The sequence below is a fragment of the Myodes glareolus genome, chromosome X, assembly GCF_982192425.1.
Source record: "Myodes glareolus chromosome X, mMyoGla1.1, whole genome shotgun sequence".
NCBI lineage: Eukaryota > Metazoa > Chordata > Mammalia > Rodentia > Cricetidae > Myodes > Myodes glareolus.
The window spans coordinates 464,120-477,402 of NC_142053.1; the positions used below are offsets into that span (position 1 = coordinate 464,120).

General features: G+C 35.2%; 1 protein-coding gene across 5 annotated transcripts in view; it reads left to right on the forward strand.

Moving 5' to 3' along the window:
- The window catches only part of Tmlhe (trimethyllysine hydroxylase, epsilon), a 107,737-nt gene that overhangs the window by 69,489 nt on the left and 24,965 nt on the right, over positions 1-13,283 (forward strand). For all 5 annotated transcript variants that reach the window (XM_048427617.3, XM_048427616.3, XM_048427618.3 and 2 more), the window contains one exon: positions 7,314-7,490. In XM_048427617.3, the coding sequence (XP_048283574.3) occupies positions 7,314-7,490 (177 nt within the window). The remainder of the gene's footprint in view (positions 1-7,313; positions 7,491-13,283) is intronic.

Below are 13,283 nucleotides of genomic sequence, written 5' to 3' on the forward strand. Positions count from 1 at the left end.
TTTATAAACAATCATTCAGGAAATTTGCGTGTTGTTCTCTAGACTATTTCCTGTTGATTGGGGGCACTGTTAATCAGGTCTTTCATGGGGTATCGTGTGTGGTAGGTCCATCTCAGCCAGCAATCCTGAAGCTTTCATGGATATTGGATCATATGGGCCATTACTTCAGGGGGTCTTCTTTGATCAAACCATATTAGCCAATAAGGAATCCACAGATTTCTATCCTCTGTGGAAACAAAAACAGAACCTCTTTTCCAAAGCAGCATATCTTTAGACTCAAACTTTAAAGTCAAGATACATTTAAAATAAATATGTTGGCTTAGCTTAGCAACCCATATAATGAAATGTCTTTCTGTACTTATCTCATTTATAGTCAAAAATTCAAAGAAGAGTATGCATAATCCAGACTCTCTGTGTATTTTGCATCCTTATGTGGCTTATTTTTCTTTATTCCTTTAATCTGTCTGTATTCTGTCTCTTTAAAGACGTCGTTTTATTTTTTCAAACTATTTCTTATTATAATTGTCTATACTCTTTATCATCTCTCTTCCAAGCCTCTGTAAATTTTTTAAATAGACTGTGATCTGTTCAGAGGTTATTTTTCTGTCTTTATTGTGTATCTGTCTTTATTGTGTATCTCTAATCATTTTCTGACTGGAAGCACGTTAAAATGGTAAACAGTGTGGTCAGGGAAGCCCTGGATAATGGCTCTGTCTCTCTCGGCCTTCTAACATGGCAGAGGTAGTTCACCACCAGCTCTGGGATGGTCAGATAGGAGCTGTGCCCACCACCTCAACTCTGGGAAGTAGTTGGCCCATGCTGCCACCAAGTAACTTGTGGCACATTGCCCACAAACCCCATTGAAGTGCTCAGCCTCCTGAAAGACCCAAAGCTGTTCTTGAACAGCAACTAGTATGAACCAAGAAGCCTTCTTAAATGATTTGTGCAGTTTTTGCTGATATCACTGAGTCAGGAAGCCTTCTCTTAAAGGAATCTTACCTCTACTTGCTTCTAGCAAATGATCAAAGCTGAAAAAAATACAGCTACCAAGAAGTCATTATTAAATCTTTTCTTTTATGTCTAGAACTCCTTCTCAAACTCTCTCAGGTTTTATGTGAATATAGTTGCCTTATGTTGGTGTACCATTTTGTAAACAAAGATTGGTCATTTGTTTCCTGGCCACCAGCATGCAAATAATCACACAGAAACTATATTAATTACAATGCTGTTTGAACCATAGTTTATGCATATTTCTAGATAACTCTTATATTGTAAATTAACTCATTTCTATTAATCTCTGAATCACCATGAAGCTGTGGTCTACTGGTAAGGTTCTGACTGGCAGCTGGCGTCTTTCTCCTTTGGCAGCTACATGGCGTCTTTTGACTGTCTCTCCTTTCTCTGTATATCTCTGTTCGAATTTCCCGCTTGGCTTTACTCTACTAAGTCATTGGACAAAACAGCTTCTTTAATAACCAATGGTAATAAAACATATTCATAGCATGTAGAGGGGAATCCCACATCAACTTGTAGTAATTTTGGGAGAGATAAGCAACAACTGTCCCAAACGAGAATTCAACTTATAAAAAGAGCTAACTGGATCATTCCTCATATTGTATGGGACACACTAATAACTGGAGCGTCTATATTCTATACAGATTCAAATAAATCAGGAAAGGCAGGTTACAAATCAGAAAATTTAAATAAATTGGATCAAAGCCCTTGTGATTCTGTCCAAAAGTCAGACTTATATGCTATTCTCATGGTACTAAGGGATTTTAAAGAAACTCTCAACATAGTTTTGCAGTACACAGAAAGAATTGATTTACATATTAAAATCACTTAATTTATACCAGATGATACATAATTGACTATTATTTATTCAGTTACAAAATACAATCAAAAATAGGACTCATCCCATATATATAAAACACACATCTGATCCATATATGCCTGCCAGGTCCTTTAGCACAAGTTAATACAGAAATTGGTCAATTATTGATTGGAAATGTGCTGAATGCCTCAGAATTTCATTTTAAAGAACCATCCTGTCAATAGCAAAAGTTTAAAAAGAGAATTTTCTATAACATTGCAACAAGCCAAGGAAATTATAAGGGAATGTAGTACTTGTTCTTTATACAATCAAATATCACTACCTGCAGGAAGTAACCCAAAAGGTACTCAAAGGAATGACATCTGACAGATGGATGTGTTCCATTTTGTAGAATTTGGAAAACTAAAATATATACACCACACTATTATCTATTTAGTATTTCATTAAGCAACTGCTTTGAGTTTGGAAAAAGATGATTCAGTATTTACACATTTCCGAGAAGTTATGGCTGTCACAACTATACATGAACAAATAAATGCAGACACTGCCCCAGCATATTTCTCTAAGAAAATGAAACAGTTTTACTTATTATAAAGTATATTACAGGTATACCACACAATCCTACCGAGCAGGCAGTTATAGAAAGATCAAATCAAACTCCAAAGGATCTGTTAAATAAACAGAAAGGGATGATAAAGACCCCCCAGAAATAAGTTGCATAATGCTATATTAACTTTGAATTTTCCAAATGCTAATGAGAAAGGAACAGCTTCAGAGAGACATTGGATAGTTTTTTTTTTTAAAAAAAGAGAGCAACAAAATTTAATCAGCCAATATACTTTAAAGATGTACTGACCTCAGAATGGAAACCAGAACATGTGTTATGCTGGGTAAGGCATTTTGCTTTTGTTTCCACAGGAAAGCAAAAACTATGGATATGATCAAAATTGATAAAGATTTGATTGGAAAAAGTAACATCTCTTAATTAAAAGACATGATTATTCATTAAGCACTATGGCTATTTAATCTAAACTAACCTATAAAACTAAAAAATGCTTTTCATTTGATCAGACAGAACTTGCCAAAAGAGACTCTCCTCTTAAATTTATGGTTATGGAAGAGTTTTGTTTTTGTCTTTTCATAATAATAAATGTATCCAGTCAAGTAACTTGAAGACCACTGTACAAATGAGGCATCTGAAGAAAATAGACTAATCATCCAGAAAAAATTATTTCAAAAAAATTAAATTGGCTTATTGGTGTATCACATTTCAAACACCATAAAATGTCATGAATCTTCCCAAATATTTGTTTCTGCTGTTCTTTATAGACATATAACAGAAATGGTCTTTTTGTATCCCCAGTCTAATTAAAGATTAAAGCTGGCTTTGAAGTTGGAGTGTAGCCCTTTTCTTCTCTGAACCCATGCATGCCAATGGAAGTTTCTGTCCCACCTTATCCCACAGCCGTTCAGGTCCAATGAAACACACAGAACCTTATATTAATTATAAACTGTCCTATTAGCTCAGGGTAATTATTAACTCACTCTTACAACTTAAATTAACCCATAGTTCTTGTCTATGTTTTGCCATATGGCTTGTTACCTTTTCACAATGTAGCATTTTTTTCTTACTTCCTTTGAGTCTGACTAGTGACTGCATCTTTGCCTTTCCTCTTCATCGAATTCACTTAGTCTGGTTTTCCTACCTATACTCCTTACCTGGCTAACGGCCAATCAGCGTTTTATTAAACCAATATAAGTGACAAATCTTTACAGTGTACAAGAACATTACCCCACAGCACAAGCATGCTTATTAAAGTAAAATCCAAAATCTCTGTCTCATGTCAGAAGAGACACCTGATATGGGACAGAAGATAAAAAAATATTTAAGGACTACTTTATTGTCACTACTCTCATACTTCTTTGGTTTATCTTGATTCTTTAACAGCTTTTCTTAAGGTGTAAATTTTATAAAATTAATGTATATATATATTATACTTTTTGTCAGGATATTAATGGTCATATAGAGTACTAACTACTCTAGAAAAGGGTTTCATCTACCTTCTTGTACATGATTTCTGGTTTGAGTCTCTATCAGTTTTCTGCAGTGAACCATAAGCTTGCCTAATAGTGACCTTTGAAGTCTCCATTAGGAGGATGGGACTCCACAACAATGATTCCTCCAGAACTGTGATAATACAACTAAGCTGAAAAACATCACTTAAAGATCGGTTTTGAACTACAAACGGCTCAGAACACTTTTGAAATGGCTAGCTGAGATGATTGATATTTTAGCCAGGACTTGAGACAAGCCCTGCATTTTCCCATTACATAGATATTAGACAACAAATGATACAACTACCTCTCACAAGACTTGAAAATTAACAAAAAAAAAATCTTTTTAGGATCCCCTAAAGATGTCATTGCCCCCAAACAGCAGGAAGTAAATTTAATAATATGATTCCTACATTCCCAAGAGATGGGGTGGGTGGTTTTTGGCCATTCAATGAATTATGTCATTGTTTAGGAGGTTAGTTACAATTTGTTATTTGTTATGGCTAGGAGGAAAGTTGAACAAGGAGATTAGATTCAGAGTTCTTGTTTTGAAAAGAAAAAAAGGAGATACAGATATGCTAGAATTAAAGGGTAGAATCTACTTTGAAATGAAAAAAAGGAGGATATAGATATGATAAGATAAAAAGGTAGGTTATTGAGTCTAATTTTAGAGAGCAACTGCTAGTTTCAAATATTTTACATTGGATTGGACTTTTGTATATTGTATACAAATTTTGTATATTGATACAAATTTGAGATTAATTTTGTTAAAACATACTGTACTTACATTTCTAAACTTGTTCAAGATATTGTACCTATACAGCTCACTTAACAATGCAATACAAATTTCTAGTCCTTGAAAATTATTATTACTAGCTGTTTAGGATAAGAAAATGCAGGTTACTAGCTAATCGTCTATTAAAATCAAACTTGTAGTTACATTAGATATGTATTCAAGTTCAAAGATATATTTTAAGTAGGTTGTCTACAAACACTTCAGAGATCTACAGAATATGGTATTTAAGATGTTTTAATAACATAGAGCTAACTAGAAATATGCCTGAGTAATCAGCCAAGCAGCCAAGCAACTGTATTAATTGTAATTAATACAGTTTCTGTGTGATAATTCAGGTCTGGGTGGCCAAAAATGAAATAGCAGTCTTCTTTTACACTTGGGTCTCTGAGTGAGTTGATGACTAGGTAGTTATAGTTTTCCTTGTTTACCAGACTCAGAAAGCAAGTTATGATAGAAAGTAAATTAGGTGCAAACTTTGGACTCACAAAGAAAGGGTAGATATGAAGTATTTTCTCTGAATTTGTCAAATGCAAATGGACTGGACATTGCTGCTATATTTGTTGCTTGTATATATTGTATACATTTATTGTACTCATTGTATATAGTTTTTCTTATATTAGTCATAGCCTTCTTTTTAATTTTAGACAAATGGGAAACTAGAGTGGTATATTATTTGTGTTTTAATAAATAAAGCTTGCCTGAAGATCACTGCAAAGCAGCCACACTAGTCAGCCATACAAGCCAGGCAGTGGTGGCACACACCTTTAATACCAGAAGCCACAATAGTTAGAAATAGAGGCTAGGTGGTGATTTTGCATTCCTTTAATCCCAGCACTAGAGAGGAATTTAAGATGGGAGGAGACAGGTATCAGCTGAGTCTCAGTCTGAGGATTTTTAGAAGCAGGATCACCCATTTTCTGTCTGAGGTAGAGGTAAAAAACCTATGACTGGCTGTTTTACTTTTCTGAACTTCTGGTTAAACCCTAATATCTGTCTCTGGGTTTTTATTATTCATGCTACATTTAATTCTGCATTATGTCCTGCAGAATGATCTATGTCATGCAAATAGCAGGATTTCCATTGTTGTCTGCCTTTCTATCTGTCTGTCTGTCTATCTGCCTATCATCTATCCATACATCTATCATTTTTAAGACATTGTCTCATTATGTAGTACAAGCTAACCTAGTTGTCCTTATGTAAACTCTGTTGTCTTCAAACTCAAAATTCTTTTGTCTCAGCTTCCAGAGTGCCAGGATTACATACCTGTGTCTTAGGTAGTTAGCGCTGATGAAAAAGATAAGTGACAGTTGGAAGCAATGAGGACTTAGCTAACTGTGCTGTCTAGTTTTATGTCAACTTGACATAAGCTAGAGTCATAAGAGAGGAGGGAGCCTCAATTGAGAAAATGTCTCCTTAACAGCTATAGGCAAGCCTCTGGGGCATTTTCTTAATTAATGATTAATGGTAAACAGTACAGCCCATTGTTCTTTTTTGCTCAGGATAGCTTTGACTATCTGGGATTTTTTCTGGTTCCATATGAATTTTAGGATTCTATTTTTATTTCTGTAAAGAATGTTGGGGGGTTTGGGTTGGAATTGTATTGAATCTATAACCTGCTTATGGTAGAATGGTCATTTTCACAATATTGAGTCTACCAATACATGAACATGGGAGGGTCTTTCCATTTGCTAGTATCTTCTGCAATTTCTTTCTTCAGAGATTTAAAGTTTTCATTTTATGTATTTTAACCCATCAGAAGTTGATTTCTTAATGATAAGAATTTCCTGTTCCCAGATGATTTTTTCCATTGTCATTTGTAGAGAAGTCAATCTTTCTTGTGCTTTTATAAAATGACACATTTTTCATATACCATATTTCCATATATTTATGGGTCTAGTTGGGAATGCCACTCAGTTTTCTTGATCTATTCTGTACTATTATATGTAAAAGTGCAATTTTATAATGTGCTTTTATGGCTGATATTTCATACTCTCTTTTGCAAACTTGTCACTTTATTATTTTTCAAAATGAGTTTTAGAATTACTTTTTTTAAATATATGAAACTCTCTAAGATATAGATTGGTACATGAAATTTGTGCATTAATTTCTAAGTGAATTTATCTCTTCTGGTTTTGAAATTGCCTATATGTGAACATGGTATTTCTATATGTTGGCTTCCTTCAAGTCTTCTAGAATAGCTTAATAGATTTCTTCATATTACTTTTCTACATTTCATTTCTAGACATAGACTTTCTATTGCTTTTGTAAATTTTACTTCCACTAAATAGGTAAACTGGTGTATAGGAAAGTCATTTACTTTCTGTTGATTCCGATTTTTTTATTTCTTCGATATAATAGAATTGCTAGAATAGTACAAAATACATCTTGTGCACTCTCTCCTATTTAGATATACATCTAAGCCTTTTGTAGTCTTATGTGCCCTGTATATCAAAATCATACCATTTGTATCATAGAAATTGTATAATATTTTTAATGATTGCCAAGGGACTGCCCTTTGTTACTCTTAATTCTTTGTTACTAAAAAGTCTTTTAGAAAAGAATGTTTTTTACTATTGGTATTTAATTTTCCTAAGTAAATATTTCTGTTAAATCTGATATTTCTCTTAGAGCTGCAATATGCTAATGCTGTAATGCGCTTTGATTATGTCTGGCTTCGAGACCACTGCCGCTCTGCATCGTGCTATAATTCTAAGACTCACCAGCGGAGCCTGGATACTGCCAGTGTGGATTTATGTATCAAGCCAAAGACCATTCGACTGTATGAATCCACACTCTTCTTCACTTGTAAGTATACAGGAGTTTTTTTGGATTTCTTAGGTCTTTTTCTAAAGAATAATAATTTTATGAAAAAAATAATTTGGCTCTTTCCAAAATAGGGTGCAGTTTATTTAGTTAATTTCCCCCCCTTGCTTTGAAGCAGTTTCAATAACCTTTTGATTTTGTTTTGTTTTGTGACAGCTAAAATCATACTTAATTTTCAGACAGGATAATCTCTAACTAAGAAACATTTCAAGGATGACTGCTTTTGTCACTCTTTGTTTTGCCTTTGTTTCATACTTTATTTTTAAGACAGTGTCTTGTAATATAACCCCAACTGTCCATAAATTTACTATATACAGCCTGGCCTCATACTAGTGATTGTACTACTCCAGCTTCCTGATTGCTTGGGTTTCACATATAAGGACTAACATTCTCAGCAGAAAGTAAGGAGATCTTGCTTCCCTTGCTTAGACCAACCCATACTTCCTTGGGAACCCCCTGGACCAGCCTGAATTGCCTCGTTCATACCATTTCCCCTGTTGAAAGCCTTCCTATGCCTTCTGGAAATCATACTTCAGGTGCTACCCACTGCCTTCTGTACTAGGCCTGCCTATAGCTCCCAAGATTTTTCCTCCAGGATCCCAGACGGCATATCCTCTGTAGCAAGAAGGAGACGAGGCTTTCCCTACTTATGCTCACCCATATTGTCCCTCTTGCACTAGAGAAGAACTAGGGCCTACCCTTCTTAGGCCTACCTATATATCCAGGAGCCACACTTAAGACAAGGACCATGGACTCCTACACTGTGCTGACCTATAGCTCCTAAGAATTTTGTTTCAGTGTTGGAGGAGGAGAGAGCTGCTTGTTTGTTCCTGACTGCTTAACACAGAAATAATCACTCAGAAACTATATTATTTAAAACACTGCTTGGCCTGAACTGTTAGTTCTAGCTTCTCATTAGCTAACTCTTACATATTAATTTACCCATTTCTATTAAACTGTATATAGCCATGTGGCTGTGACTTACAGGCAAAAGTTCTGGCATCTGTCTCTGGCGGGGCTACATGGCAATTCCCTGACTCCTACTTCCTTCTCCCAGAATTCTTTTTAGGTTTCCCCACCTATCTCTATTCCCCTATAGCTCTGCTATAGGCCCAAAGCAGTTCTTTATTCATTAATGGTAATCACAGCATAGAGAGGGAAATCCCACATCACCTCCCCTTTTCTTTCTAAATAAAAAAGGTTTTAACTTTAACACAGTAAAATTACATATAACAAAAACAAATATCAAGCAAAAATTAGTTACAATATTTATATCTACTTTATCTTTTATCATAACTAAGGAAAACTATAACTATAAATTTTTCAACTCCATCAAAGAATCTAGAAGGATATAATATTACCTAAGTAAACAAGAAGTGCATTGTAAGCAACTTCTAAAACTCTAGAATTGACAGAGACATTTGACTGCCTGGACAGTCATCCAAGGTTTTTCTGAAACGTTGGAATATCCATCTTCAACCTACAGGCCCATAGTATCTGGCAGACTTTTCCATGAAGTAGGGAATTTCAAAGACAATTCCGCTCATATTGACAGTTTGTTAGTCACTTTCTTCTGTGTCCTGAAGAATGGCAGACTCTTTTATGGAGCAGGAACCCAGAAGGATTGTCTCACTTTTAGGCAAGTTCAGCAGTCATTGCTATGTGGGTCCTACATGTTCAGTTTATGCAACAGTTCAGGCAAGAGCAGTTTCTTGCCCAAGTGGCTAGCAAACTCCATGAGGATCCTCTTTGATGCCCATCATCATTTTGAACTAATTGGTGCTGCCAAGAACAGATATGTCTCTGTCATGACAAGATCAAACTTCTTAAAACATTTTAAATGTTATATTCTGTAGTCTTTGAAAGGTTTAAAGGATACCTATCTATCTGAAATACATTTCTGTACATCTAGAAAATTTAAATAACATGACTACAAACTTGACTATTATAGATGACTATTTGCCTATATTTCTTAATTATACATTATATTTTTAAGTGAGATGCATAAACACAATACTTTAATCAAGAGCAGAAATATATATATATATATATATATATATATACATTAACCTTAAATTTGAATCAATAAACCAAGATCCATACCAATGCAAATCTCTATAGCTTATCCCCCTTTAAATATAAACACTTATAAACAATATTTGGGAATATGGGTGTAGTTTTCTTCAAACTGTTTCCTGTTTATTGGATGAAGTAATTATTTGAGGGGTGTTCATGGTAAACTCTCGGGAGGTTATGTCCCATCAAACTGTATTAATCTGGAAGCAATCCACAGGTTCTCATCCTCTGTGGAAACAGAGTAATATATCCATAGACCCAAACTTTGAAGTCAAGAAACCTTTAAAACATATATGATGGTTTAGCTTAGCAGTCCCCAGAATTAAATGTCTCTCTGCAGTCAAAAAATGCAAAGAAAACACAATAGTATACATAATCCAGACTCTCTGTGAATTTTCTATTTTTATGTGGCTTATTTTTCTTTACTCTTTTTAATCTATGACTGTCTGTACTCTGTCTCTTTAAAGACATTTTTAAATGATTTACTTCTTTTCCAACTCTCTATACTCTTTTCTCTCTCTCCTAAGCCTCCGTACATTTTTTTAAATACACTGAATCTCGTTTAGAGGTCTTTTGTATCTGAATCTGTCTTATTGCATATCTGCACATTCCAATGTAGTGGAAATCCATTCACTGCCTCTGCAAGTCATGTACATTGCCCCAGTTCTAAGTATGCAGCGGGTCTATGTTGAGCCATTAAGCAGTTGTAGCATTCTGCTCACAAACCCCATTTAAATGCTCCATAGCCAGACCTCATCAGAGTTCATATAGGCAGCATGGCCCAGGATGCTGCAGCCGTTTCAAAACAGCACATATTTTTTCCTTCTACCACTGAATCAGGAAAACCTCTCTTAAAGGAGCAATTCCTATGCTTGTTTCTACTAAACAGAGCCCACCCAAGAAAATGCCACTACCAAACCATGTTTAACTCAGTTCTTTTGTGTCTAGGATTCCTTTTTAAGCTTTCTCGGGTTTTATGTGAATTTAATCAGCCAGGGTGGCGCCAATTTGTTGGAGGGGAAAGCTGCTCGTTAGTTCCTGGTGGCTTTGCCCAGAAATACTCACTCAGAAACTATATTATTTAAAACACTGCTTGGCCCATGAGTTCTAGCTTTTTTATTGGCTAATTCTTACATCTTAACCCATTTCCATTAATCTGTGTATGGCCATATGGCTGTGGCTTACCAGCTAAAGTTCCAGCATCTGTCTTCTGTGGGGCTACATGACAATTCCCTGACTCCTTCTTTGTTCTAGAATTCTGTCTATTTTTCCCCACCTACTTCTATCCCTCTATGGCTCTGCTATAGAGCCAAAGCAATTCTTTATTCATTAACAGTAATCACAGCATACAGAGGGAAATCCCACATCAGTTTCAGGAATACAACCAACATAGCCTTCTTCAGAAAGATCTGACTTAGTTTACTTGGGCCTACCTACATCACTCCAGAACTTCTTTTATAAGCCCCACAGAGGAAAATGAGCATCTCAACCTTCTCCTGAACATTGTAAATTTCTCTGCTAAAAGAGGAAAGAATAGTTTTAAAAGAAAAACATAGGGATAACGTGAAAAACATCAACCAACATACTACTTAAGATGTGCAAGTCCCAGAACATGAAAAAAATAACAAGACAGTATGTCTCTTTCATAAAGTGCTAATCACATAATAATAGCACCTAAGTGTAAATGACCTGGAAAAACTTCCAGACAAAGAACTTAAGAGAATAATTGCAACTGTGTTCAAACAACTCAAAGAAATGAATGCACTCCAAAAGAATGAAAACAAAGACATAAATGAAATGCAGAAGTCAACCCAAGATATAAAAATAAAATTTAACAAAAAGAATTGCTGAACAAAAGCCAAACTGAAATGGTGGTAGAAATGAAAAACTCAAAATGTTAAAAAAAAAAAAACTCAGTGGAAAGACTCACCAACAGAATGAATCATGTAGGAAGCAAAAGAATCAGGGGCAGAAAAAGTAGAAAAATTAGATCACTCAATAAAGGTCTATGAGAAGTTTCACAAAATATATTAGCAAGTCAAAGCTAGAATAGCAGAGAATTTGTTGTGAGATTCTGTCTCCTAGGAATGTCAAACACACTCCTAAAGTCTCACCTCTATATGACTGCTTACACATGAGTTAAACAAGGACAACAACAGTAGACATGCTAATATAGATGAGGAAAAGCCCAGAAGACCTCAACCCTATACAAAGAACTTAAAGCAACAAGGGAATGCTGGAAGTTGGAGGAAGGTAGTCCTCACTAGAGGATGAATACCTCAACTAGTCATCCAACACCAAATGATCAGCCCTGAAATCATACATAAAAGTAACATTATATAGAATATACATGTAATATTTATGTATTTAGGGAAATATACATATAAAAACAGTGAAAAAGAAGCCATAAATATGGGAGGTGGGTCATGTATCAAAGGGTTTGAAGTAAGGAAAGGGAGGGGAGGAAATGATATAATTATAATCAAAAAATAAAAGAAATTTTTAAAAACTATGAGAACAGGCCATGGAGAGATGGATCAGTAGTTAAGAGCAGTTGCTGCTCTTGAAGAGGATGTAATTTGGCCAGTTTCTTTTCATCTGTAACCCCAATTCTGGGGTTAGTCTATGGGCACAAAGCTCACACACAGTGCACTCGCGTACATGCAGGCAAAACACTTAGACACATTAAAAGAATATGTATGTATGTATGTATGTATGTATGTATATATAATATATATAATCATTTATGCCTTGGCAATTTTTTTTATTTATTTATTATTATTGTTATTATTTAGTTTTTCTGAGATAGGGTTTCTCTGTAGCTTTGGAGCCTGTCCTGGAAATGACTCTTGTACACCAGGCTGGCTTTGAACTCACAAAGGTCTACCTGCCTCTGCCTCCCGAGTGCTGGGATTAAAGACGTGCACCACCACTGCCTGGCTGCCCCGACAATGCCTAAGCTTGCATGGGCAGCCCTTTTATGGTGGTTCTCTAGTTGTTCCTATCCTAGGTAATCCTAAATGCTTGTGATATTGTCATACCCAAGGTTCTACAGTCTTCCTTTATGCTGTCTATTCAGCATTTTGTTTTGTTTTTTGTTTTTGGTCTTCCTCTTCAACTTATCTTGTACATTCCTCCAAGCAGTGCTATATTTGGGTATCTGCTGTCATTCATTCTGATAACATGGCCCAAGTGTCTCAAGTGCTGTTGTTGTGTCCTGTAGTTTACTTATTTCCATAGATGGAGGTGTTTCTTAAAGTTATTATTGTACATCCTATCTCTTTGTGTGATGTCTAGAATCCTGCTGAGACATGCCATCTCAAACACCTAAAAGTTGTATCAATATACAAAATATCCTAGACCGAAGTAGAAACATGCATATATACAATATGACAAAATAACTTTGCTTATGTGTATAAATGTAAACAAAAGTAGCAGATATAATTTGAACTTGTATCAATATACAAAACTATATCAATGTAAATTATCCATAAATAATAGCTCACAAGTATTCACTCTATTACCCACTATTACTATCCCCCCTTTTTAACAAACATAGTTTTCACCCCAACCCTCTATCTAGTACAATTAATAATCAACAACCCCTAAACATTGTTCCCAACTCTATAGACAAATTTTTCTTTGGGCAGGGGTGGACATCGTCTTCTAGAATTGCTTCCTGCTATCATGGGGCAATGT